The 23,571-nt window shown below is 32.6% G+C and overlaps 2 protein-coding genes across 5 annotated transcripts in view; one reads left to right on the top strand and one right to left on the bottom strand.

Annotated features, from left to right (window-relative positions):
* Window positions 1–1,251: 1,251 nt before the first annotated feature.
* On the bottom strand, window positions 1,252–9,160 carry LOC116775914 (uncharacterized). 2 transcript variants are annotated; one of them, XM_061524326.1, is made up of 10 exons: window positions 8,956–9,160; window positions 6,974–7,048; window positions 6,634–6,769; window positions 5,533–5,609; window positions 5,413–5,461; window positions 5,025–5,138; window positions 4,835–4,913; window positions 4,591–4,765; window positions 4,254–4,389; window positions 1,252–4,178 (listed from the first exon to the last, which is right to left on the bottom strand). In XM_061524326.1, exons 1-10 carry the CDS (start codon window positions 9,016–9,018, stop codon window positions 3,094–3,096), a joined length of 1,989 nt encoding a protein of 662 aa, XP_061380310.1. In that variant the 5' UTR covers window positions 9,019–9,160; the 3' UTR covers window positions 1,252–3,093. The 2 variants fall into 2 exon arrangements, with proteins under 2 accessions (XP_061380310.1, XP_032524855.2); XM_032668964.2 differs by lacking the exon at window positions 8,956–9,160 and adding an exon at window positions 8,405–8,909.
* Window positions 9,161–9,905: 745 nt separating this feature from the next.
* LOC116776066 (microtubule-associated serine/threonine-protein kinase 3) overlaps window positions 9,906–23,571 on the top strand; it is a 36,420-nt gene continuing 22,754 nt past the window's right edge. For 2 of the 3 annotated variants that reach the window (XM_061524370.1, XM_061524369.1), the window contains exon 1: window positions 9,906–10,287. In XM_061524370.1, coding sequence (XP_061380354.1) covers window positions 10,155–10,287 — 133 coding nt within the window. In that variant the 5' untranslated portion in view covers window positions 9,906–10,154. The remainder of the gene's footprint in view (window positions 10,288–23,571) is intronic. The other variant, XM_061524371.1, reaches the window with a different exon arrangement.

Here is a 23,571-nt window from a genome sequence, read left to right as displayed (position 1 = left end):
GAGGTGGAGATTTCTCTCTCGTAGACAAGGTTATTGGTCAAACTTTGCAGCAACAGCAGCAATGAAACGGGACAAAAATATTCACCCAACTAATAGCTGGCAAAGTACTATTTCCTATTGTTTCATCTTAATTGGTACAAAAAGCAAGTACCATGCCTAACTCTCCCTTTAAATGTCTGACAGTTAAAAAGGCAACATCATTAATATCGGAGTTTAGCTCAAGGGACGCTGATGTCGAATCGAGCAGTAACTTAGATTGTGTGCCAAATACCTTTGTAAATTAACAAGCGTTGTCAGTTGATTTCTTGAAAGACATCAAATTCATAATTTATAATATCTTACCAAGTCACTTATTTTCTTTTTTATACAATACCTGTTATAAAAAATATCTTTCAATACCTTTCATTCTCATGGAAGCATGCAATATATATATATGCTTTTTCGCTCTCGGAAAAGACTAAGTGACAATACCACGACTTACCATATTTTTTTTTCAACCTTTAGTTTTTCTTAATTAATGTAACGTTAATAAAGTGAATGAAAGATTCTAGAAGTAAAATCTATTTCTTATGACAAAAGAAACATTTTCATTTCGTCCGCCCGTGACCACGGTTGCTATAAAGTAATTGAAATGTCGGGCAAAATATAATAATGACAGCATAGTAGGTATATGCGAAACATATCTCACTTTTAAATGTATTCTAAGAGAGGTCTAGAGACCTACAGAGTTTGGTATTATTGCGTCCCGCCCTACTCGTTCCCACAAGCATTTCAAGAACATTGAGCGGAAAAAAACGATTTTTTTTTTAATTTTAATGCTAATTTATCTGTTATTTTAAGCTAATTTAAACTGACGTCAGCTACAGACCGACGTGTTCTACAGAATCAGGTTTAGCTTTGAGATCATAACAGTGAAATCATCGAGCCGCCATATTTAAATTCCAAATACAAATATTAAATGTCAATGACATATTACCAAATATCACTTTTGAGATAATAATAGCAATAAAATTATATCTTTATTTAACTCAACCAATTTGTTTATTCGGTTTAAGTTATGATTGTTTGGTTAAATTTATTCGAGGGCTTGATAAACCTCTAAAAATTACTAATAATTCGTCTTTCAACCAATACGGTAACAATTACGTAGTAATTAAAAAAAAAATGCAATTTATCACTAAATAACTTGTGTGAGGATATCTGAATCGTAGAACCAGTCGGTGATATTGGTTGGAGGGCAAATAAAAAATGTTATCGTAATAAAAACACATATATTTTGCTTTTATATTTTACCAAAATTTTGGATCAAGTCCAACAAGGCAGTCTCCGGGTTATACAGCCCGCTAAACAAGCTTCACGCCCGGAATTACCCGCGCTTTAAATGTAAGGCCTTCAGTGTCCGTCCCAGTTTAGTGGATCTGTCGATAATAACTAGTAATATGGAATATAAAAATAACTGAACGCTACAGAGAGCTCGGTGTGTACAAATCTTTATAGCAATCTCATGTCCTATTAAATTCTTATAAAGGCTAACGTCCCGCGTTTATTATCCTAACGTTTATATATAATATATTGAAACGAATTCTAACGAAAATAATAGACTTACATAGGACTAATTACAGTTATGTACAAAATGCTAATATTTTACTAAATTTGGTCTTAGATTTCAATTGGAACAATAAACATAAAAATAACAATAAATAAATATACATTTTTTTTTTTAATAAACAGATATGTGCAGGAAGATTCATTTATCATTTATACAAAAATCAAGCGAAAGGTATATTGCATACAGCACACCGCTGATAATTTGGCCGTACTTTGGCTGTTAACTGACAGTTAACCACAGTGAAGCGAACGGTTTGGTGATCATTCGGTGACAGCTGACAGTGTTGCCAGAACAAAAAAAAAAACATTCAAGACGAACGAATTGTGCAATAAAAACATTACATGTTACGAATTCTGTATTGGATCTGTTTTTTCATATTTTACAATATTTTTTTTATTTTTATTAATAGTGAATTTTTAAAGCAAAACTATTGGTCCTTAAGTAAAGCCTTTGGTTTGAATTCAATAGTTATATAATGTATATAATTTCTTTACAAACATTATCCCGAACTGGCTGTGGCATCGGTTTGAACGTTGGATAACATTCGATCTATAACTTATCGAGTTTAAAACTCTAACAACAATATGTACAATTGAGCTCATGCTGTGAAAACTTAATACAAAAATTAATATAACAAGCAAACTTCACGATTCCAACACACAGCGTACGGCTCGCAGACGCCAACAATAAGTTATCATAGTGTACTAGGTTATTGTATTCTTATAAAATATAAACCGACACAAAAAAACTCAACGTTACAAAGATTTGTATAGTACGATTACAAAAACGGGACCGTCGAAAGGCTGATTACAAAATGAAAAACACACTAAGCCTTCATAAAATCTATGTTTATATATTAAAAAACACGTTTATACCGATTCTGGCACAACACTGTGGCACATGGGCGATTAGAACCACTAAACCGGGTGCAACGACCCCTGCCTCACGACACATACACCGAACGTTACGAAACAAAACACTTTAAACAACACCGACGCGGGTCGCAGGGGCCTTCAGATCCTACTTCTGAATTAAAATCACCTCCAATTTCATCAAAATATACTATCAAACTGTTCAACGTACCATTTCCGCTTCCGAGATGCTTGGTCGACTTGGACATCTCAAAGTTAAAAATCGTTAACTGATATTTGACTCGATATAGCAATATATATGTATAATATACAATTGGAACTCCTATTATTATTAATTACCTAATTTCTTTTTATAAATCACAATCGGTAACAAGATAACTCAGTATGAAACAGTTCAGAGTCGAGACCGCCGTCGCGCCACTGTAACACTAATATCACAACTCGTCGAGAGTTCCCTCCGCCCCCACCGCCACCCCCACCCCCACCGCCGACCGGTCTGCTGAGAGCGCTCACACTCACGACACTTATACGATAACCGTCTCTTAAAACTAAGGTAAGGACACTTGGAACACGGTGCGACGGAGCGGCTGGTCGGGCGAGGGTCGCGGCTCGTCAGTCGATGACGACGTACGGCAGGGCCACCAGGTCCCCGAGGCGGGCGCACTCGTGCCACTCCGCGAACGACAGAGGTCGCTGAGGTCGGCCCAGCTCGTCGAGGGCCGGGTCGGCGGCGGCGGTCTCCAGCGCGCCCTCCAGCAGCTTGGCAGCTTCGTCCTCCGCCACGTGATCGGGAGGTTCGTTCTCCCTCTCGATGAGCTGCGGCAGCGTCAACACCGGCGCCGCCGCCGCCTGCGAGTACCGGTAGGGCACGCTGGCCAGGGCCGCCTCGCACAGGCCGTACAACGTCCGGCCGTCTATGTCCTCTTTCGTCCTCTCGACCGTGCGATGTTCCTGGGGTTCACTGACGAAGCTCTTCTCGACCGTCACCTCCCGGCGCGGTTCCCCGAGCTGGTAGTCGTCGTCGTCGTCCAGCAGCGGCGCCTTCAACCTTTCCCCGGGCTCCATGTAGGCGAGGCCGACCATAGCTGGCTCGATGACCGGCTTCTCTCTGGGCTCGTCCTCGCTCGTAGCTTCGATCACGTTGGGCGTGGTGGAGGAGTCCGCGGAATCATCGTCGGGTTCCGGCAAGTCGGGGAAGACTTCTTCGCGGAGCGGCGAAGGGTAGGGTCGCAGTGGCGGCGGCGAAGGCGGCGGAGACGGAGGCGGCGGCGAGGGCGCGAATTCCGTCCACGGCAGGCGCTCACAGATCGGCACTCGGGACATGTTTTTGACACAGTGGTCGTCCGCGTAGTCTGAGTAGTTATAGAGGGGCACCACGCTGGAGAACAGCGTGGGGTCGTCGTCGCGCGCGGGAGGGCGGACGGCGAACCGGTGAGGGAAGAGCGGGGCTCGCGTGCCGTTCATCCCCGGAAGCAGCACGTTGTGCAGCGCCCGGACGTGGAGCGGCCGGAGCGCCGGGCGCCCAGCGGCGGGACAGTCCGCTGACGCCTCCTCCTCGCCGCACGTGCACTCCGCCCAGGCGCGCGGCTCCTCTAGCGGCGGGACCTCCTCACGCTCCTCCGGCTTGGGATCCATTTTCGTCTTCGCGGAATCTCCGCCGCCGTTCCGGAGCGGGGACTCGACTTTGATAGGGCACACTGAAACGGGTCAACACGAGTTTGGTAACGCTACAATATATATGTATATATTATTAATACATGAATGGCACAGACCGTCAGGCTCGATGAGCATGACGTCGGGGGAGGCAGGGGAGGCCGGGGAGTGCGGGGAGCGCGGGGAGGCCGGGCGGGAAGGTCGACTGCTGCCGCGGGACTGGATCTGTTCCAGCAGTTCCTTGGTCGTCTTCACCTGGAATGATTTCATTGAATTCACCAATCCGTTAGCGCGACTTCTCATACAGTCTTCGAGTTTATTATTCATGAATATTTAGATATAATATTAACGATATATGTAGTTATATTTCTAAATTTGTCTATAAGTGGTTAATATGAGCTAATAACAGTGGTCATATATATATGTATATATATATATATATAAATCTGACTATACCTTCTTAGCCCCGGCGGGAGGCAGTCTATTAACGAGCGCAGCGTAAGGGTCTGGTGGGTCTCGTTTCCATCCATTCCGTCTCCGTTCAGGTCCTGTCCCGTTCCTGGACACCCAGTTGTGTTGACTCTGGGGCTCCGCTGTCGTCTCGGTCCCCGAGCCCGCTCTACCATGACCCCTAGAGATACAGAGCTCAGTTTAGTATAGTGTTTTTGTTTGATATCAATGAAAATATTTAAAACACTACCTTCTTTTCTTAGGTTTTTTATCTCTTTTCGCCTTCTTTTCATCGTATAGAGGTTCGGGTGACAGCGCCCTTTTTACAGCTGTAATATTATCCATTAATATCACTTTGATAAACAAATCGAAACCAAAAGGATTGCCATATTTAAAAATTCAATTTGTTATAGAGTTGAGGGTAATTTTACTTTACTTACGAGGTGTTGCCGGTTTGTGTGGTGGGAGGGGTGCTAGGGAGGGGGTCACAGGGGGAGGGGGGTCGTCGTCCACCAGGATCACGTCCTGCGAGTCCGACTCGTAGCCACCCCATGCTGAAAAATATATACATTATTAATATAAATGCCACACCATAGTTTTATATTCACTGAGAACACTAATGCTTATAGTGTCTTGATGTTGGTACAAATATAATACAGTAAACAATACTACTACTAGCAAAAAATCAAGTTAAACAAGTCTATAGCTGCCACCCGCTGACCTTAGACCTGACAACTGAATATCACAGAAAAGATATTTTATTGGTAAACAGATTCTCTGCTATAGTAAGGGTATATAAAATTACAGTACTAGTTCATATTCCGATACCTGGTCTAGAAGGTGGTCTTGGACTTGGAACAGCTGGACTCACCAGGTTCTGGAAATAGATAATTAATTAATATATTTATATACACTAATTTATATCATGAATTATTATTCGTTATATACCCTGGAGAGTGCCGGTGATGTGAGTGGAGTTCCACCGAGCCTCCTAACTTGACGCTCAGCAGACGAACGATTTGAGCCTGCAACAATAGCATTCATTAGGTAATTATTAACAATTCTGTGGTTTTATTTTGAATATTATAATCTGTGGTTATTGACGTACTGAATCTATTTTGATCACATCACTATAAAAGCACAAAATATAATAATCATAATAACAGTAATTTAATTTTGACAAAAATTCAATGCCATATGAGTGATCTGAAAAATATACGAATATTATATGCTTACATTTTTTTTTAAGTCTTAAGCATTGATAATATTAAGTAAATAAAGCAAATTTTTGACAGATATAATTTTTTAAAAATTTAGTCTATGACAGTTCCAGGTGTTTGATAAATGACATCACATTTACTACTAACATGAAACTCTTATTAGGGAATCTTAACATTTTTTTTTTTAATTATACATCAAACAGAAAAATGCACAATAAAATAATAAAATTATGGCACTGTAAGCTATTATTAAATCTGTATTCAAGGGATGATTCAGTTTCCCTACAACATTATCAAATGCCTCTCACAAAACTTCATTCAAATAGACATGAGGTAAGCAATTTAAATACCGAAAGACACTTCATAATTTTCCCAACTTAAATTTACTTTAACTAATATCATATAGAATATTTTATCTATATTACTAACTATGGTATTATAATTTTCCATTTTTGGTATCAGTGAACTTTAGTTAAAAAAATTTGTAAATTTTATAGGCTAGATCAAACAATGTAGGTAAAAAATTTGTATAACACAAACAACTTCTTGTAACCAAGATGAAAGAAGCAGAAGCCTTAATATGAATTGTAGCCTCGTTTAAATTAACATCGATACTATCAAGCGAGAGTTGTGAACGAACAAACTAAAAATTACATGTTTGATTATGCACTGATAGTAAGATTACTACAGATTTTGTGAGATTGATTTATATGTGTATAATAGTAAGGCTAATTGATGAGAGTATACAAGATTTTAACCAACTTGAAGAAAGGTGGAGGTTCTCGATTTGTCTAATGTTATATATATGTGTGTATATATGAGTATTTACCAGTATGTGCGGGTGAGTGTGTGCTAGGTATGACGAGATCCCGCCAGCGCTTTACCAGCACCTTGGCGCGGCGAGCCAGTGTCGGCTCGCTTGTCTTACGACGGAGCTCGTTCACATGCTTACCGAGTCTGGTGGTCTGAAAAATTATATCAAGCAATAGCAATATATAACTTATATATATACAAACAACAAAACAATAATTAGATTACCGAGTAATTAATTAATTACTTGAATATAGAAAGAACAATATTTACTGTTACATGATATTTTTCTAACAATGATGATAAACGAGTTATTTAATGTCATTTATAAGACATATATATTTCTTGCATTTTCTCACCTCCAACAGCTCTTTTGTGATATTAAATTTCTCCAGAATGGAAATAATTTCATTAACAGTCTGCATGTCGACGACCTGAAAATATAATTTTGGCAGTATTAAAAACAGGTATCTGAGCCTAATTATATATGTGTGACAGTTTAAACTGGTCGGTTCAAAGAGATCTGACGAAGGAGGATGTGCTAGTATAATACCATAGACAAAATAATTCCCTCTAAAACTATATAAGAAAGATTTCTATCTTAGAAGACACTTAAAACTAACAACCAAGTTGTATAACAAAAACTGCTAACAAACAAAATAGTATTATATATAGGTTTGTAGGGGACAAAACACATAATATAAAAAAAATCAATCATTATATACTTAGGAATTCAAATTAATATTAAAATGACCTCTACTTATATGATTAATAATGTTTAAAAAAATAATAACACAAATTTTATCTACTTTTGATATAAGATAATTTATAATTGTAAACCATTAAGACAGCTTTCCAGCTTTAATGCCTTAAAAGGTTACATAATTATGAATAAGTAATAATGAAATGCTTATATACAAATATTATATATATATATACTTAATAAAGTAATATTTTCATACATAATTTCAGTGTGACCACGTTTCGTAACTTTTTTGAAATTATATATTTTACAAGCAATTAATTTGGCTAAATTCAAGACTATCATGATTTCACCGAGTGAATTTGTAATGACACTGATAAGCCTAAACCCGTTACATTTGGTTGCTATGATTTATAGATCTAAGATGATTACACTTTCCCTCAATATCCATCCAACGAGGAACACTGTATAATAAATTTATTCAATAATAAATAAAAAGTTAAAAACTACATAACTCTATACACAAGGGTATGTATCCAAATTTACATATAAATTAACTTTTTCTTGTCCATATTCTCAAAATTCAGATAAATGCCAGTCTTATTATTTGCTTTTATTAAAAGTTTACAATCAAGTTGTTACTGAAAAATTAAGTTGCGGGTTAGACGTATAAATGTAAAACCTCATTGTCGTAGATGGACAAAATAACTTTCATCTCGTTAATGAAATATGTGACAACATTAATATTATGGCAACATATTGTAAGTTGTAAATACAAGAAATAGTATGCAAGCCTTAGTTTAAAGGTGCTCTCAAACCATGTGCTGGCATCCTCACAATGTGGGTGCCTAGCCCTCACCAACCAACATGGTTCATGCCACATTTTAGTTCTAATTTTCATTTGTTCCAGATTGTTCTTTGATTGTATCATATTATACATTAAATTATTAAAAAAGTTAGGAAGTTTAAAAAATACCACGATCATTGAAACTTTACATCCCAGTACAATAACCTTGTCACCACATTTTCATAAAAATCTAAGATATCGTCTAATAAATATCACAACTTTTTCGAAAAATAGACTGACCTGTAACTATACGATAGAATATAAGTAAAAAGTGCATCAATTTCCTCACTCCATAAGTAGAAGGGCATGACGCGCCCGTAGGTTTATTCCATGCTGTTTCCAACTATTTCCACGCCCTCGAGTGGGCAAAAGATGAAAAATACTCATTCCTATTAAGACAAAGCTAAATGCTATACCGCTCAATCAATTGAAATCTTTGGAAAAGGTCACGCGTGGCACAATTCCATACTTTCACATTGCAAAACATTTGGCACTAGGGACGGAGGGACGAGTGGAACGCTGGCGACGTCAGTGGCCCCGTACATCACTAGCAACGCTCACGTATCCACACACACACCACATTTACATCACGGATCTCGCATAACATAAGCTCCCGCGTTACAGCTACTTTTTACATGGTTTGACATTCGCCAAAATCGCTTTGCATCTATAAGTCAACCTTCCTAGACACTGAATCGCAACTCGAATCGGGTGTCACAGGCCTATGCGGACGGTTTCCGTATCTCCACCTCGCTTATCAGTTTTATTATCTTCAAAACTCGCAAACTTACATTGTAATTGCTATCCAACGCATTCAGAAGTCGATTACTGAGCTCATGAGCGTTATTACTCATTTATAAACGAAAATATTTAACTAAATACGACGAACGTGTCTCGGCTGCGTCGTAATGGCGGACCGACGACTACGTATGCCCGTGCCAGGGCATTTTAGCCGAATAATTCAGCTGATATCTACTACAGGCGACGCACACTCGTGTTTTTCCGTTTCTTTTGACGGGAAAATGACAGAGTTATCATTTACATCCACTAGATGGCAGGACCTTCGAAACCAAAACTTTTTATTAATGACTGATATTCCGATAATAATAACCTAAGAATTTTAAAAACATATAAGGAAACCCTAGTCTATATCAATTATATTTCTTTCTTTTCTATAAAAATGTTAAAAATTATTGAACAAACATGGTGTTACCATGCTTTAATGGATATGTTATTTGTGGATAACAAGTAAACTATTAAATTTCTCGAGAGATGGCGCTACTGCCAATTAAACACCTTTTCAAGTAAAGCGTTTCAAAAACATTGTCGAGACAATTAATCAAAAACAAGTAAACATATTTTTAAAAATATATTTTTTATAAATATTTATATATTTTTTTATTATTTCATTTCATAAGTCAAAACATTATATTTAGACACATTAACTGTAATATTTCTAATTTTAAAAATTTTAAATTCCAACCCTGAAAATATAAACGTCAAGAGGATTTAAGAAGAAAAGAATAATATTTATTTTAAAACTAATATTGTGATTGTTGTTTTAATAAACATTTGTAAATAAAAAATAACTCTCTGTTAAAAAATAATAAAATTTTAATTAGTGTTTTTGAATAATTTACTAGATTAATAATGATAACACATAGAAAAAAGATATTTTCCCGAAAGTTTTATGAAATAGGTATAATGGTAACATTGTTTGTACTACAACATTTATATTGGTCAGGCCATCTTTCAAAACTAAATAGTGTCACCTTTCGTTGTTTCAAGCCGTGTGTCGCGTAATTTATTATGGCACAAAATATGATACAAATATATTAAATTTCACATGTAATAAATACCACATATCCGATGTCATTTAACAAGAGGCATTTTGAAGTGCATTTTGCTATGTGATGCCTTATACGATCGTAGTCGGGAGTTTTTAATGGCGAAAATATTAGTTTATTTGGGTGTTGTGTAGTGAGTGGCGATGGATCGTCGGTGTTCGCAGTCAGTTCGGACGCTGATTTTTGACGATTCTGATTCTGATCTACCTAAAGGTGTTCAGAAGAAGGAGTTGTCGACATCAGAAGTGCCGCCTTCTTTGAATCAAAGCGCTGAAGGTCAGTGTAATATTTAAAACAGTATTGTTGTCATATTCGCTATATGGTAAGTTGCGGCGTTTTCAAGGTTTACTCAGCTGTCAATACAATTGTTACGAAGGTTTCATTGTCCTATTTATTTCGAGGAACCGATTGATATCGATGTAATATTAATTAAACTATTAAAGAATAGTTTAATATCATCTTACGGCGATGGTAGTTTTGTCTAGAACGATCACACAATATGCAAACATAAATATTTATCTACCTTCAATTGTAATATTGATTACGGTATAACTCGTAACGCAACATTATTAAATATAAATGTTCAGTTCAAATAGCCAGCTATCTGAAAAGACTTTTTCTCGTAGTCCATGCGTCTTATAATAATAATTATAGTCTTATATTAAATATAATAAATTTCGATAAGACTTAATAATTTTTCAATTCCCATACAAAACCTTTAAATATTACTATCTATAAGAACTAGTTTTGTAAAGTTTTAGATATATTATTCCTTAGCTATATTATGATATATATATATATATATATATATATATATTTCCTACAACAGTAAATCATATATAGGAACAATACTTTAATGTAACCCATATAATCATTCAAGTGTAAACTGTATCTTTTGAACAATGACTGGGAATACCTCTACTGTTATAATATTCTTACTTTTGTTATACTTTCTGTACTAACAAATTAAGTCAAGTAAAATATACATTACCATATTTTTTCCCACAATTGTATAACAATGTGATGTTTTATATTAATTTTTAATGAAAATAAATTTAACCTAGATTTAACATATACGCTTTGTCTTATATAAATCATCAATGGTTGTTGGGTCCAATCTGCGATATCAACGAATTTCTAGATTACAGATCTGATAAGATTTTCTGGTTAATAATGTTCATGTGATATAGTTATTTTTATATACACACACACACATATATATATATATATATAGTCAATAATCTATGTGTAATATATATGTACATCTATATATAAAGCAGTCAAAGTGTATGAGTGACTAAAACTATACATATGAAGTAACAAGTGAACTCCATATAATGTGATATTTATTAGTTTGTGGTATTTATATGATAAATCTTACATTATCTTGTTAGTAATGAGTGTGACCTAATGCACATGACTAATGTTCATCTGATACACTGTCACTCCAAAAATAAAGACACACATATTACTTGTATACAATATTTTTTACAATTGCAATTTTATATATATAAAGATAAAATTATCCGGAGGATATTTGTCGGCGTGCAGACAGGATATATTTTTATATTAGTGAATTTTAAAGCATGTTGTGATAATAGAGCTTATGGTTCCATGGGAAACCAACATCCCCAAACACCATACCTTTGAGGTCAACAAGTATTACGAGCTTACTAATGAACTCACTAAGAAGAGGATAGTTGTAAATTTGTACGCGGTAAAAGTAGGAGCAAGAGGTATAACAGCCAAATCTCTCTACAACCTACTAAAAGATTTAGGCCTGTCAAGAACTAAGATCAGTTTATTCTTGGAACGTGCGTCGAAGGCAGCCTTAGTAGGTTCGTTTCACATTTGGTTAGGTAGAAGGAGGAGCTTGGACAGCGAAGGTGAGCGTTTAACGTGTGTTGGATAGGGGCCCCTTGAACCTACACCTGGGTCGCAAGTCCAAGGTACTGTTGAACCTCCTCTCCCTGTCACGCGATGAACCTGGCACACGCACGGTGAATCCATGGAATGCTGAGAGGTTTTGTCTCATTATATATATATATATAAATTATATATAAAGGTAAAATTATTATAGTAATTGCTTGCTATATATAATGTAATTTTTTGTTATATAAGTAATCCTATCATTCATTACATTAAAATTATAAAAATTTTATTTTCATCTAATTTTTGTATAAACAAAATGTATATATACATAAATATACATATATATATATTTATGTATATTAGTAAATTCTACTATTTTGTGTATACACATACATTATTGATTGTTTTTGAACTAAGTGTTTATTGAATGAATTGTTTATTAGTTATGTGAACTATTCACCTACACCTACGATATATAAATAGCTATGTTAGTGTGAGTTTAAATACATGTATTAAGAAACAGCTATCGTTGAATACTATATTGGAGATGCAAACAATTTCATGACAAGACAGGTGTTAAACATATATATATATATATATATATATATATATATAAATTGCATTAAAATCATCAAAAATGTAGATATTATGATTTAAATTATAAGATTTTTTTTTAATAAATCCAGTTATGTATATAGTGATGTAATTTTTTTTTTACATATGTGAAAATTATAACTTATCAAACTAGCAGACAAAGTCACAGTTATCAGCTAGCTTTACTGTTATACATCTCTTAGTATTTTACTATACACTTCCAAGGCTTTTTAATTTTCTAAATTAGTATTATTATTGGCACTTAGAATTTTTTGATTTTACTAACAAGCAATTTAAATAATTTTTGCACTGGCTATTTACTTTTGTATTGTGAGGTATGTAACTTTAAGTCTTTGTGTTGTAAAAAATGTTTTTAAACAATTTTTTCTCTTGTGGGATTTTTTTTTGTAAATGGAACAATATTTAGATATAAAAAATATATATATTTTTTATTTCAATTTTTGTTTAAAGAAACTTCTTTAACAAGTTTTGTCTCAAAATTTGTGTCTCACAATCAGTGTTTCTTACAGAGATAATTTTATGAATCATTGTAAATATATTTTTCTAGTTTTTAAATATTACTACACACACAAACACACTCACACACCTAAATATATGTATATATATATATATATGTGTCTGTGTGTATTTTTATTATACGAGCAGGGAAAACAAGACTGGAAGCTCAAGCAAGATTAAGTACTTAGCGGGAAACCTATAAAAACATACCGTGTAGACCTCAGTGTTAGAGGTTTCGCAACCGGTTGATGTGAGAGTCGCCGCTATTAACTGTGATTTATAGCATTTTTGTGCTAACACTACCAAATACACTGATAAGACTCGGGTGGGTTTTAAATACTTATCTATGTACCGGAGACAGAGGCAGATTATCGACAACGTTGTAACAAACAAACAAGCTTGACGTCTCTGTCTGATGGAGATGTAATAATTAAAATTATGTATTAGTAATAGAAAAAAAACTATAATTTTATAGTATATTCATAAAAAACGTTGACTTCGGTCCGTTTAAATCTATGAACACAAAATTATATTGAATCATATTAAACATTGTATTTCAGTCCGGACATTTTCTCAGATATATAATAATATTAGTACCGATGATTGTTACGGTTCGAATAGATACTTGAATGTTTACAGGATGGCGTGTTTGTTGTGGGTGGGTGTGTTGCACCCACAGACTAGTTTGATATCCGATTATATACTGCCCTCGCCTACGCCTTAGATTGCTTTAGTTAGAAGCTGTTGGACGTCTATCAGGATTCAGGAGTTATACACGTCTATATATATATATATATATATATATATATATACATATATATATATATATATACATATATATATAAATGAATTTTCGTATTGATTAGTTTTATATTTTCCTTTATAAAAGTCACGTTATACCCTTTTATCAAACATTCATGCTACGTTTCTTATAACAAGCAATGACTCATACAAATCTCTTTCTATAAAGACATACTATATTCGCATAAAAAATAAAAGTACTATTATTCAGTTCCAGGAAACTTAAAATACGTGTGACGTAACAATACGTCGTACGTTAAATAATTATAATATTAATATATATTTACTTGAAGATATATATTATGTATAGAAAAGTATATAATTATATAACAATGAGGTAAACATGATCTTATGTATGTATAGTATTTGTTGAGACACATATAGAATGTTATTTTTATCCTTATATTGATAACAGTGCGAGGGAGCGTCTGTTGATAACGGTCTGTTATCATAACATACAAACGTGATTAGAGATCTTAGTTATATTATATATAATTGTTTTATCTTAATTCTACAATGTCGTATATTCTTAGATAAGGTGTATTGATGGACGTTCTGATTTTGGATATAACGCGGTTACGTACATATATAAATATTTACGTGTATACTAGTTTTTGCTGGTGACTATGTCCGCATGAGATTTGATGAAAAGAAATGTTTAAAGTCTGTTTAAATAATATATGTATATGGTAATCCGCCGGTGGCATAGTCTGCGTCACGTGACTACGAAAAATACAACACTTATACTGTGACCCCGAGGTAATTAATATTAATTCGGAAATAAATTATAGCGTATATTTAATTTTGATGTCTAAGTAAAATTATCTTAAAGTTTAATCAAAACCCGTTTAGTCTATACAATTCAAAATTTTTCATTAATAACATTAGTATGTAGGTACCATTAAGCCATATTTGACCCAAAAATTATATGGGCATGACACGCGAGTTTCGCTTTTTATAATGAGGTGTGAATATTTGATTATTGTTTTTGTTTTTTTAATTTTAATATTTTATAAGAATAAATTTTACTTTTATAAATAAAGGTTAGTGTCGACCAGTCGTCCATCTTTCGATGGCTGGATTAAAGTTTGGCTTTCGCGAGGAATTAGGATTCATATTTCGTATTTTTTTTTGTCCAAAACCTAAAAGTAACGTTAGCAAAAAAGACTGTTACCAGTTTTGCGTCTTATAAAATTTTTTGGTTGTTTTGTTTTGTTAACCCTCGTATTAGATCTTTAACAGAAAAAAATAAAATTAGGAAACATTTCGGAAACAAAATTTTTTTGAAGTCGGTTTAATATGTAATAAAATTAAAACTGCCATTCTAAAATGGAACAACTGCCTAGTTTTTTCGTTATTTCGTACAGTGGACTCTGTTTGGAGACACAATTTATTACAAAGACACTGAGATAAATCCATTATGCATGATATTTTATGTATTAATACTGTTTTTTATTTGTTTCCCATATATATGATCCACTATACGTTATCAGATTCAAATGTAAACATTTATACATAATTGATATGTGATATCAATGGTCCGTTTAACAGCTGATAACATTGTGACAGTTACTGCACTGATAACAGCACCTCTTTGTCTAACATGTTTGTTCATAAAACCTTATCAATAAAAACACTATGTACCTGAAATGTAGCATTTTTAAGAGTGGTATGAAAATGCATTTATATATACATTTCTTTTAATATATTCACTATTTTAATGTTCGTTATAACTATGTTTTCTTTCATGTATACTCCCCTCAAATATTTTATATATTTTAATTCTTGAAGGGTAATTAGAAGAGATCTCTCTATAGTGATAAGGCCACCTTTGTACAATATCATCTACTAAAGGTGTTTTTTTAAGGATATACATATAATGGGATCTAAGATTTTCGCGAGTTTTATACATTTAAATGAAACTAATATTTTTCGGATAAACTACGCGGATTTTTATTATTTTAAAAAACCGTGAACACGGTTGCTGAAAAGTAACCGAAACGTCGGGATTATGTAGTTTTTTAAAATAATAAAAATCCGCGTAGTATATCCGAAAAATATTAGTTTCATTTAAATATACATATAAATAGTGTACTAGATTTAGAAAATAAAATTAATTTACATCATCATACATCCATGGTACTTCTATCACCAGCCAGGTTTCGCTCTTAATCCAGAGCCATTGAGAAAGTCTGCTGTTTTATTACCTTTAGACTTTCTGTACATAATATTAGCTTTCATTATAATATAAAACAAATTGTTATTTGTATTGAATATACAAAATAATTAAAACATTATTTCATATCATCTTAAGTCTATATAATCAACACTGCGGGTAGATGTGAAATATTTTATTGAAAACTACCCGTAACAAATACCTGTTATATAGCTGTTACGAGTAATATGAAGAGACGGAATGAGATAAAACGTGCGGGTGCCGGGTATATCACGTTACAGGGGAGGAGCTTAAACAGTGCCTGGGACTTGCGACCTAGGTGTAGGTTTAAGGGGCCCCTGACTAACGCGCGTTAAACGCTCACCTCCACCATCCAAGCTCCCCTCTCTAGCTAACCAAATTTGAAATGAATTTACTAAGGCCGCCATCAAAGTACTTTCTAAGAATTAATTAATTTTAGTTCTGGACAGGCCCAAGTTTTTTAGCAGGTTGTATTCCTAGTGAGTTCATAATACTTACTTGATGGCATAGTCTTCCCGGATATTAGTCTCTCAAGGAACCGTAAGTTCTATTATCACAACGTTCTTTAAAAATCGCGAATACATAAATATGTCTGGTGTGGAGGCAGACGCACAAATACCCTCTGGGATTTTGTATTGTATCTCATACGTATCCATCATTATAGTCCAATCGAAAGCCGCTTTAAGGATAGAGTAAGGCTTGACGTTTGATTTTATAGCCCTAGTGCCTTCTCTCACAAAACCTATCGCTCGCTCGGTCGTGATTATCTCTAATATGCTCGTTTTAATTGTGGTTTTACTATCGAAAGTAATAAAGTGAGTATACACAAGCAGTAATGTATCGTACCCAAATCATCTGTTAGGAATCATTTAGACAAACATTTATCACAGTATATAATTAGCAAAACACTATTTCATAATTTTTTTCTTAGACTGTTCCAATTCTCTGTTAATTTGTTCACGATATGTTAATTTTCAATAATTGTTTCAAAGGGTTCTGTTATCGTTGTCTTGAAGTAACGTTTTTTTTAAATACGCTTCAATTTTAACTGTTTAATATAGGTGTCACTTTAGCTTGGCCTTTTTATGAACACGGGTGTAGTAATAAAACTTTGAGATAAAAATATATTAAAATTTAAAGTGTATTGCAATGTTTGGGAATCACTGGTCTGTACTTAGCCCTATTTTGTATCGCCACTACATATGAAGCGTTTTTCATTTATAAATCTTCACATTATAAGTAATTTAATTGGAAACGGGAAACGCTCCGTTTGTAGTGTAGCGACGAACTTGGGTTAAGCTTACTGTTAGGTAACATCGACATGCTAATACCAATGGCCATACTTATTGAGAATTTGGTTCAAGGTCGTTTCTACAACCGTGACTACATCTCGCCGCCCTTCACAGCTGTTCTAATTAAAATTTAAAATATTATATACTGTGTATTGCAATATAATTTATATTTAAGCGTACTTTATTTTTATTTTTTTTTTTTTACGAGGGAAAAATAAAATCAGGTTTAACGATGAAGCATTGGTCACGGAAATACAGCCAATGTCATAATCGAGTAAAAATACTTTTTTTATCTTTAAGATCGTGATCCAGTCTCAATGGCCATTAAGTAGGCGATAGGGCTCTTTATGAGAGTTAATCGGAGCGAGTCAATCACTCCTAGATTGTCATAGTTTTTTTTCTCATCGCCATCGCGTAATGAATTCAACTTTATTTCTATAGTAATTAGGATTAAAATAAACCAAATGATGTTGTTCAAGCGCTTTCAACGTCGAGCTAGAATAGATCGTGATTTTCAGTTTTATATACTTTGTAATTTGGATTCGTTGTTTGGACACGAATGTTACTTTGGTGGCTATAATCACTTGAAATTTTTCTTTTTTATAAATAAATAGGTTAAAAAAATTACTACTTGCCAGTATTCATAAGTACGACATTTTTTTTTTAAATATGGCGGGTGTCGTTGGTATGATTACAAAATATTTTTATTTATATAGAAATCTATATATATGGGTTATTTAATGAATAATGGATTATAAAAACATATATTAACTAATTTGAAAATTAAAAAAAAAAAAACAATCAAATTAAATTAACGCTGTAACTGACTTTCAACGTTCAGCCAACTTTGACAACAGACTACGAATCGCTTTATTAAGGACCGGAAATATCAAATCATATCCGAGGGTAGAATGATTTTTACTAAAAAAAAAATCTTTCAAATAATACGAAAGTAACATAATCCATTTGATAAATAATATATTTGAAAACCGAATACATCGTGTGCGTAGGCGCATGTTATAATAAAGATCAATCCCACACAGAGATTTCACCACAGTTCACCCACCGCTTCCGGTAACATGACATTGGACCGTATAATGACGCGCGTACATTTCACTTTTAATTAATAACTTTCTACATTTTGCATTATGGCAATATTATAATGTTCATAAAATTATCAACGATAATTAATTGGCTTGTTTTAAAACTATTTTCATTATTAAAAATAGAAATCTAAGGAAGTGGTACTGTCTTTTATATGTATAAGAGTATAAATTGTTTTTGTCCTAACTTTAGTTAATATTACTAGCACATCAATTAAATTTTATAAGTGTACAAAATATTTACACGAGATGTTTGTGCATGGAAAGCGTAAATATGACATTTTTAATTATTTTTTTTTTGCTCAAAATTGTCTTAAAGCTAAGAACTTATAAGTAATCAGACTTTTTTTTAGAATGAAGTATAGTAAAAATATGCTTTTCTAAATATAAATCTACATTCTAATTTCAAAAAGAGCTCGATCGATGTTGGAATATAGAGCTGGTCGCATATATGTATGTACGTTTGTAGTTTGTAGCCATTTATTAACGACTATTTACGACTACCTACCTCTGATTTACGACTAATATCTTGAAGGTTGTATAATTTTATCCAGTCCAATTTGGTATCGCTTACTCACAAAACTAGCTACGGGTAGATTATAGTAGACACATAAGGGAAAGGTTTCATAGAATTATTTATGAGAATCTAAATATAGATGGATATATTTTTTTACAATACATATATTGTGACAACTCGTTTGATGTTTCATTATTTATATTATGATATATGTATAGAATTAAAAATTCTTTGACACGAACAGGATTCTAACTCGCAACCTCTAATAGGTCTTTCCAGTTGCGATATTGTTGTTGTTGTTTTTTTTTTTTAATTAGTTAATTCATATAACATAGGCAGCGTATCTGTGTTATTGATCTACTAACCTACATTGCCAGCAACAAGAGACTTCAACAAAATATAGCTGCGTGTGTTCGTAGAGACTGATTAATGTTGTATCATAATTGCTAATTGTCTTTGAAAAAAAAGTGTTTCTCAAAAAACCTATAATCCGTTTTGCATTTGATTTTTTTTTGTTTTATATTTCTATTATAAATTATTATTATTATTTTTTAATTATAATCATCAACTTTTTTTTTTAATTATTACTCTATATACATTTTTTTTTTTTTATAATTTAACTAGTAATTTTTTTTAATATTATGTAAGCTTAATAAATAACTTATATAAAAGTAAGAATATTTGAAGTGTTTGAAATTTTTAACTTAATTTATAGCATTTTGCATTTAATCGTTAGCACGAATGTTTCTTTTAAATTAATTAAATTAATGTCATTATCAATAACTCTTTATATAATACAGTTAAAATAAATTGTATTTTTAACTACACTTTAATTCGTCTCATATAATTATATATATATATTTATTTTCATGAACGATTGATATTTAAAAGTTTATTATATTATGTACTTATATATAAGATATCTTTATACAGTCTTATATTTTAGTAATGATATTAGGGTTGTAAATAAATCTCACATATCCATTAGTCAATCGTCTGTAAGCGTTTGTCCCAGATGTAGCATTCATGCTGACGAATGATCTCTGCTTCTCGTTCACTATTAATAAGATCTAGATATATTCTCTCTATATACGTATATAGAAGTTTTGTTAATGTATAACATATAACAAACGTTTGTCAATGTTTATGTATGTAACATTGTCGTGCTGAAAAGTAACACAACGATGTTTTTTAATGACCACACAGTCACGTAATCTTTATTTATAGAATAAATATTTAGAATATACAAATATGCGGTAATATATATATTATTTTTATTTCGAAATAAATTTTGAACACGTGGTTTCTATATGAATGTTTTTTTTTTAAATTATGTTTCAATGTCTGTTTGTCAAATTGAACTAATGCACTATTGTAAAGTTAAAGAAATCACCTAAATACATTTCCTTACCGAACTTGATCATTACTCATCGATGAGTAATTGATGAATAAAAAAAATGTATGCTAGTTTATTCGAAATTACTTGAAAATCTCGTCTGCCCGTGATCGCGGTTGCTGAGAAGTAACTAAAACGTCGGGAGTATGTAGTTTTTAAAATAATAAAATAGGCGTAGTATAATACGAAAAATATTAGTTTCATACTCGCGAAAGTCTTAGATCTCATTACTTGAAAATATTTTATATGAGAAAGTAAACCTAGTTATTAATTAACAAAGCGCACGATGCGAAGTCGCAGGTTCGGGTCCTGCTTGTGGCTATGATTTTAAAATTACATTTAAAGATAAGGATGCGAGTATGAAGATTTCCTTTTTTGTAAGGAACTTTTTTTTTAACTATTATATATACTATGTATCGAAATAGTACTGATTTAAATTTAAGGGCCATTGTTTGATTTAGCTTTATATTCTGTGTATTTTTTTTTATGTAGTAAAAACACTGACGTTATAGCTCAGTCCACATAGAGACGTTAAGCAAAGTCACAGGTTCGAATTATTTTATTATATTAAAAATTATGTTAAAAAAGTTCTAAAATAATATAATATTTAGACCTTTATATACATCACCTTTTATATATAATCATAACGAGTTAGAGCGGTTCTAACGATAGTTACAAACGGAAAGTATTTTTGACATCAACTAAAAAAAAATTTCTCTTATACGAAAGTTGTCATTTGAAAAACGTGTTTGGAATATAAAATTATGCAATGTTTAATCGAAACTTCAATGTTGTTTGGGATAAAAAAAAAATTGCAAGAACATTTTGAATTATAAGACATTTTATATTTATAGTAAATTAATTGATATATTAAAGTGAGTTCGAAGACGAGCAGACATTTTTTTATTACAATACGAACGTTGATTGTATAATATGTGAAGTATTATCTATGATAAACGTGAAACTGTGTGTATTTCTGTCGAACCAAACTCGTGGTAAGTGATGCTTATCTATATATGCGAGCGTTAGGTCTAAATCTTGTTGTTCGAGGGCATGGTACGGTGGCCAGCTGTTACAAACGTCTATCTGCCCGCTAATATTATAATCGTGAATGTTTGTGACCATACACACTAAAACGGCTGAATAGATTTTGATGAAATTTAATAGGAATGTAGCTTATACGTAAAAACAATATATAGGCTATAATATAAAAAAACTCTCTTTCTCTGATTATGGATGTCAGAAGCTGACATTAGTTACACTGTTAATACATAATGTAATAATCTTATGTAAAATATTTATTAAAAATTATATGCTCGTAAATTGAAGATATTCCCAGATAATATTTCTAATTCTATTTTAAACGGAGTAGTATCTTGAAAATACATAAACACTTATATATTTTAAGATTGCAATGACATTGTAAAGGCGAGCGTTACGTATTTAAGGGGGATTGAGTACTGTTAAATGTGAAATGTATATATGAATTAAGGTTTAATATTTTGTTACGAATTTTTTTTTTAATATTGAGGAAGTGTTAGATGCCAATATATATATATTTTTTTATACATATAAAAATAATTAAAAAAAAAGTACCTAATACATATATTAATTAATTATATTTAATAATAGAAGTGAAAAAAAGTAAATAAAAAAGGTTCTGCGTTTTAAAAAAATATTGTCTGTTGGTTGTCGCTGTATATTTATATGTGGATGTGAAGATTTTTATTTTAAGTATTTTATTATATACAAATGTATTCTACAATTAAATTATCTGTATTAACTATCTGCTGATAAAAAGTAGTGGGTGTGCGCTATGTTACGTAAAGGTAACAGCTAACGTAAAATGTCCAGTTATTTACGTTAGATCTGACGTAATGATAGGCATTTGGAAACTTGTCAAGAGAGCATGGGATGGCATTTTCAAAAGTATTTGGCATGAAATGTGGCGAATGTTGGTATTGGTCCCCTCCCAGTATCTGGTTATGTTTCTTAACAACCTTCTCATGGACATTATCTTGATGAATACTTTATTTACAAAACTAGTTCTTGTTACTTTGTAACATAAAACCTAACCATCGCTGTAGTCAGATATCCCCACGTTCAATAATTCAGAAGCTCCTACAGAACTTAAGCATGAATAGGGTTATTTACCTTGTTAATATATTTCCTACTTGTATTTTTTTCTGTTATCTCTCTTAACCTACAGTTTAAGTGTTTGTTCTTATTTTGCTACCGTAATCTTTACTTAATGACCATTGCCTCTGAGAGCTCACAAATTCCGTATGATCTTTTAAAGTACGCGTCATGGTTCTAAACGCTGAGATAGTCTTTGCGTTCGGGCATGATTTCTTCCTAATCTTTCCCTCACTGCTTTATCCGTTATTTTTATTACATTTCATGGAAGGCCAGATGTTTATCTGTTTCACAGTACAGTATCAAGTGACACACTGCACGAACATTGATTGAGACCCCGCGTAGGGAAGATTAAAAATATGTTTGTCTAAGTACCTCATTTATGTAATGCAGACAGCTACTCGTTATTCGAATTGTATTTTATAACTATAGAGTATCTTACTAACAATGAAATATTGTATGTATATTAGTCTGTTTATTATTTATGGCAACAATGTTTAAAGCATATATTTGTTATTTTGTTTCTAATAAAAATATAAATCCTTTATCGTCAATAGTTTGGCTCTAATCAATAGTCAAGGTTTTTGTTGTATCATTGTAGACAGACGGATGGATAAAAATAAAAAAAAAATACGTTAACGTATGTCTTGTATCTGTAAGTTTTATTTTAAGGTATTATTATTTTTTTAATATTGCTCAATATGATAAATACAGAATTAATCAAAGAAATAATAATATTATTTTATATTAGTTAATAACTGTAATGTTAGTTAATAAATGTAGTATGCAGTCTGAGCAGATCTATTTGAAGTTAGTATAAAAGAATAAAAATAAACCTACCTCCTTAAAATTAAGCTAACTCCGAAAAACTTGTAAAACTGTCATAATGATGTGTCAACAACTGCTTTATAATGTTCCCAAAAACTGGCCGTGAAAGAATTTATTTGTGTACTCAATTGCATTTGATATTTAATGAAGCGAAATTTCGTGAATTCATAGATGATTATTGGTTGAAAAAAAAAATATATTTAATATATATGTAATTATGGCAACTCTTTCTACTCAATATATAACTAACAGGAATTTTTAATGCATATTTCAAGGCCTAATTAAATAATTCGCTATAAAATTTA

This window comes from Danaus plexippus, chromosome 24 (assembly GCF_018135715.1).
Source record: "Danaus plexippus chromosome 24, MEX_DaPlex, whole genome shotgun sequence".
Lineage (NCBI taxonomy): Eukaryota > Metazoa > Arthropoda > Insecta > Lepidoptera > Nymphalidae > Danaus > Danaus plexippus.
Note: the sequence above shows the minus strand (reverse complement) of the source record. Positions and strands in the feature narration are given on the sequence as shown.

Bases quoted from the DNA above. Each gene is read 5' to 3' on its own strand.
- LOC116775914 (XM_061524326.1), bottom strand. From the start codon at position 9,018: ATGAGTAATAACGCTCATGAGCTCAGTAATCGACTTCTGAATGCGTTG. The intron at 7,049-8,955 runs GTAAGTTTGCGA...TTATATTTTCAG, and splicing joins CGTTGGATAGCAATTACAAT to GTCGTCGACATGCAGACTGT. The intron at 4,914-5,024 runs GTAAGTAAAGTA...ATAATATTACAG, and splicing joins ACACAAACCGGCAACACCTC to CTGTAAAAAGGGCGCTGTCA.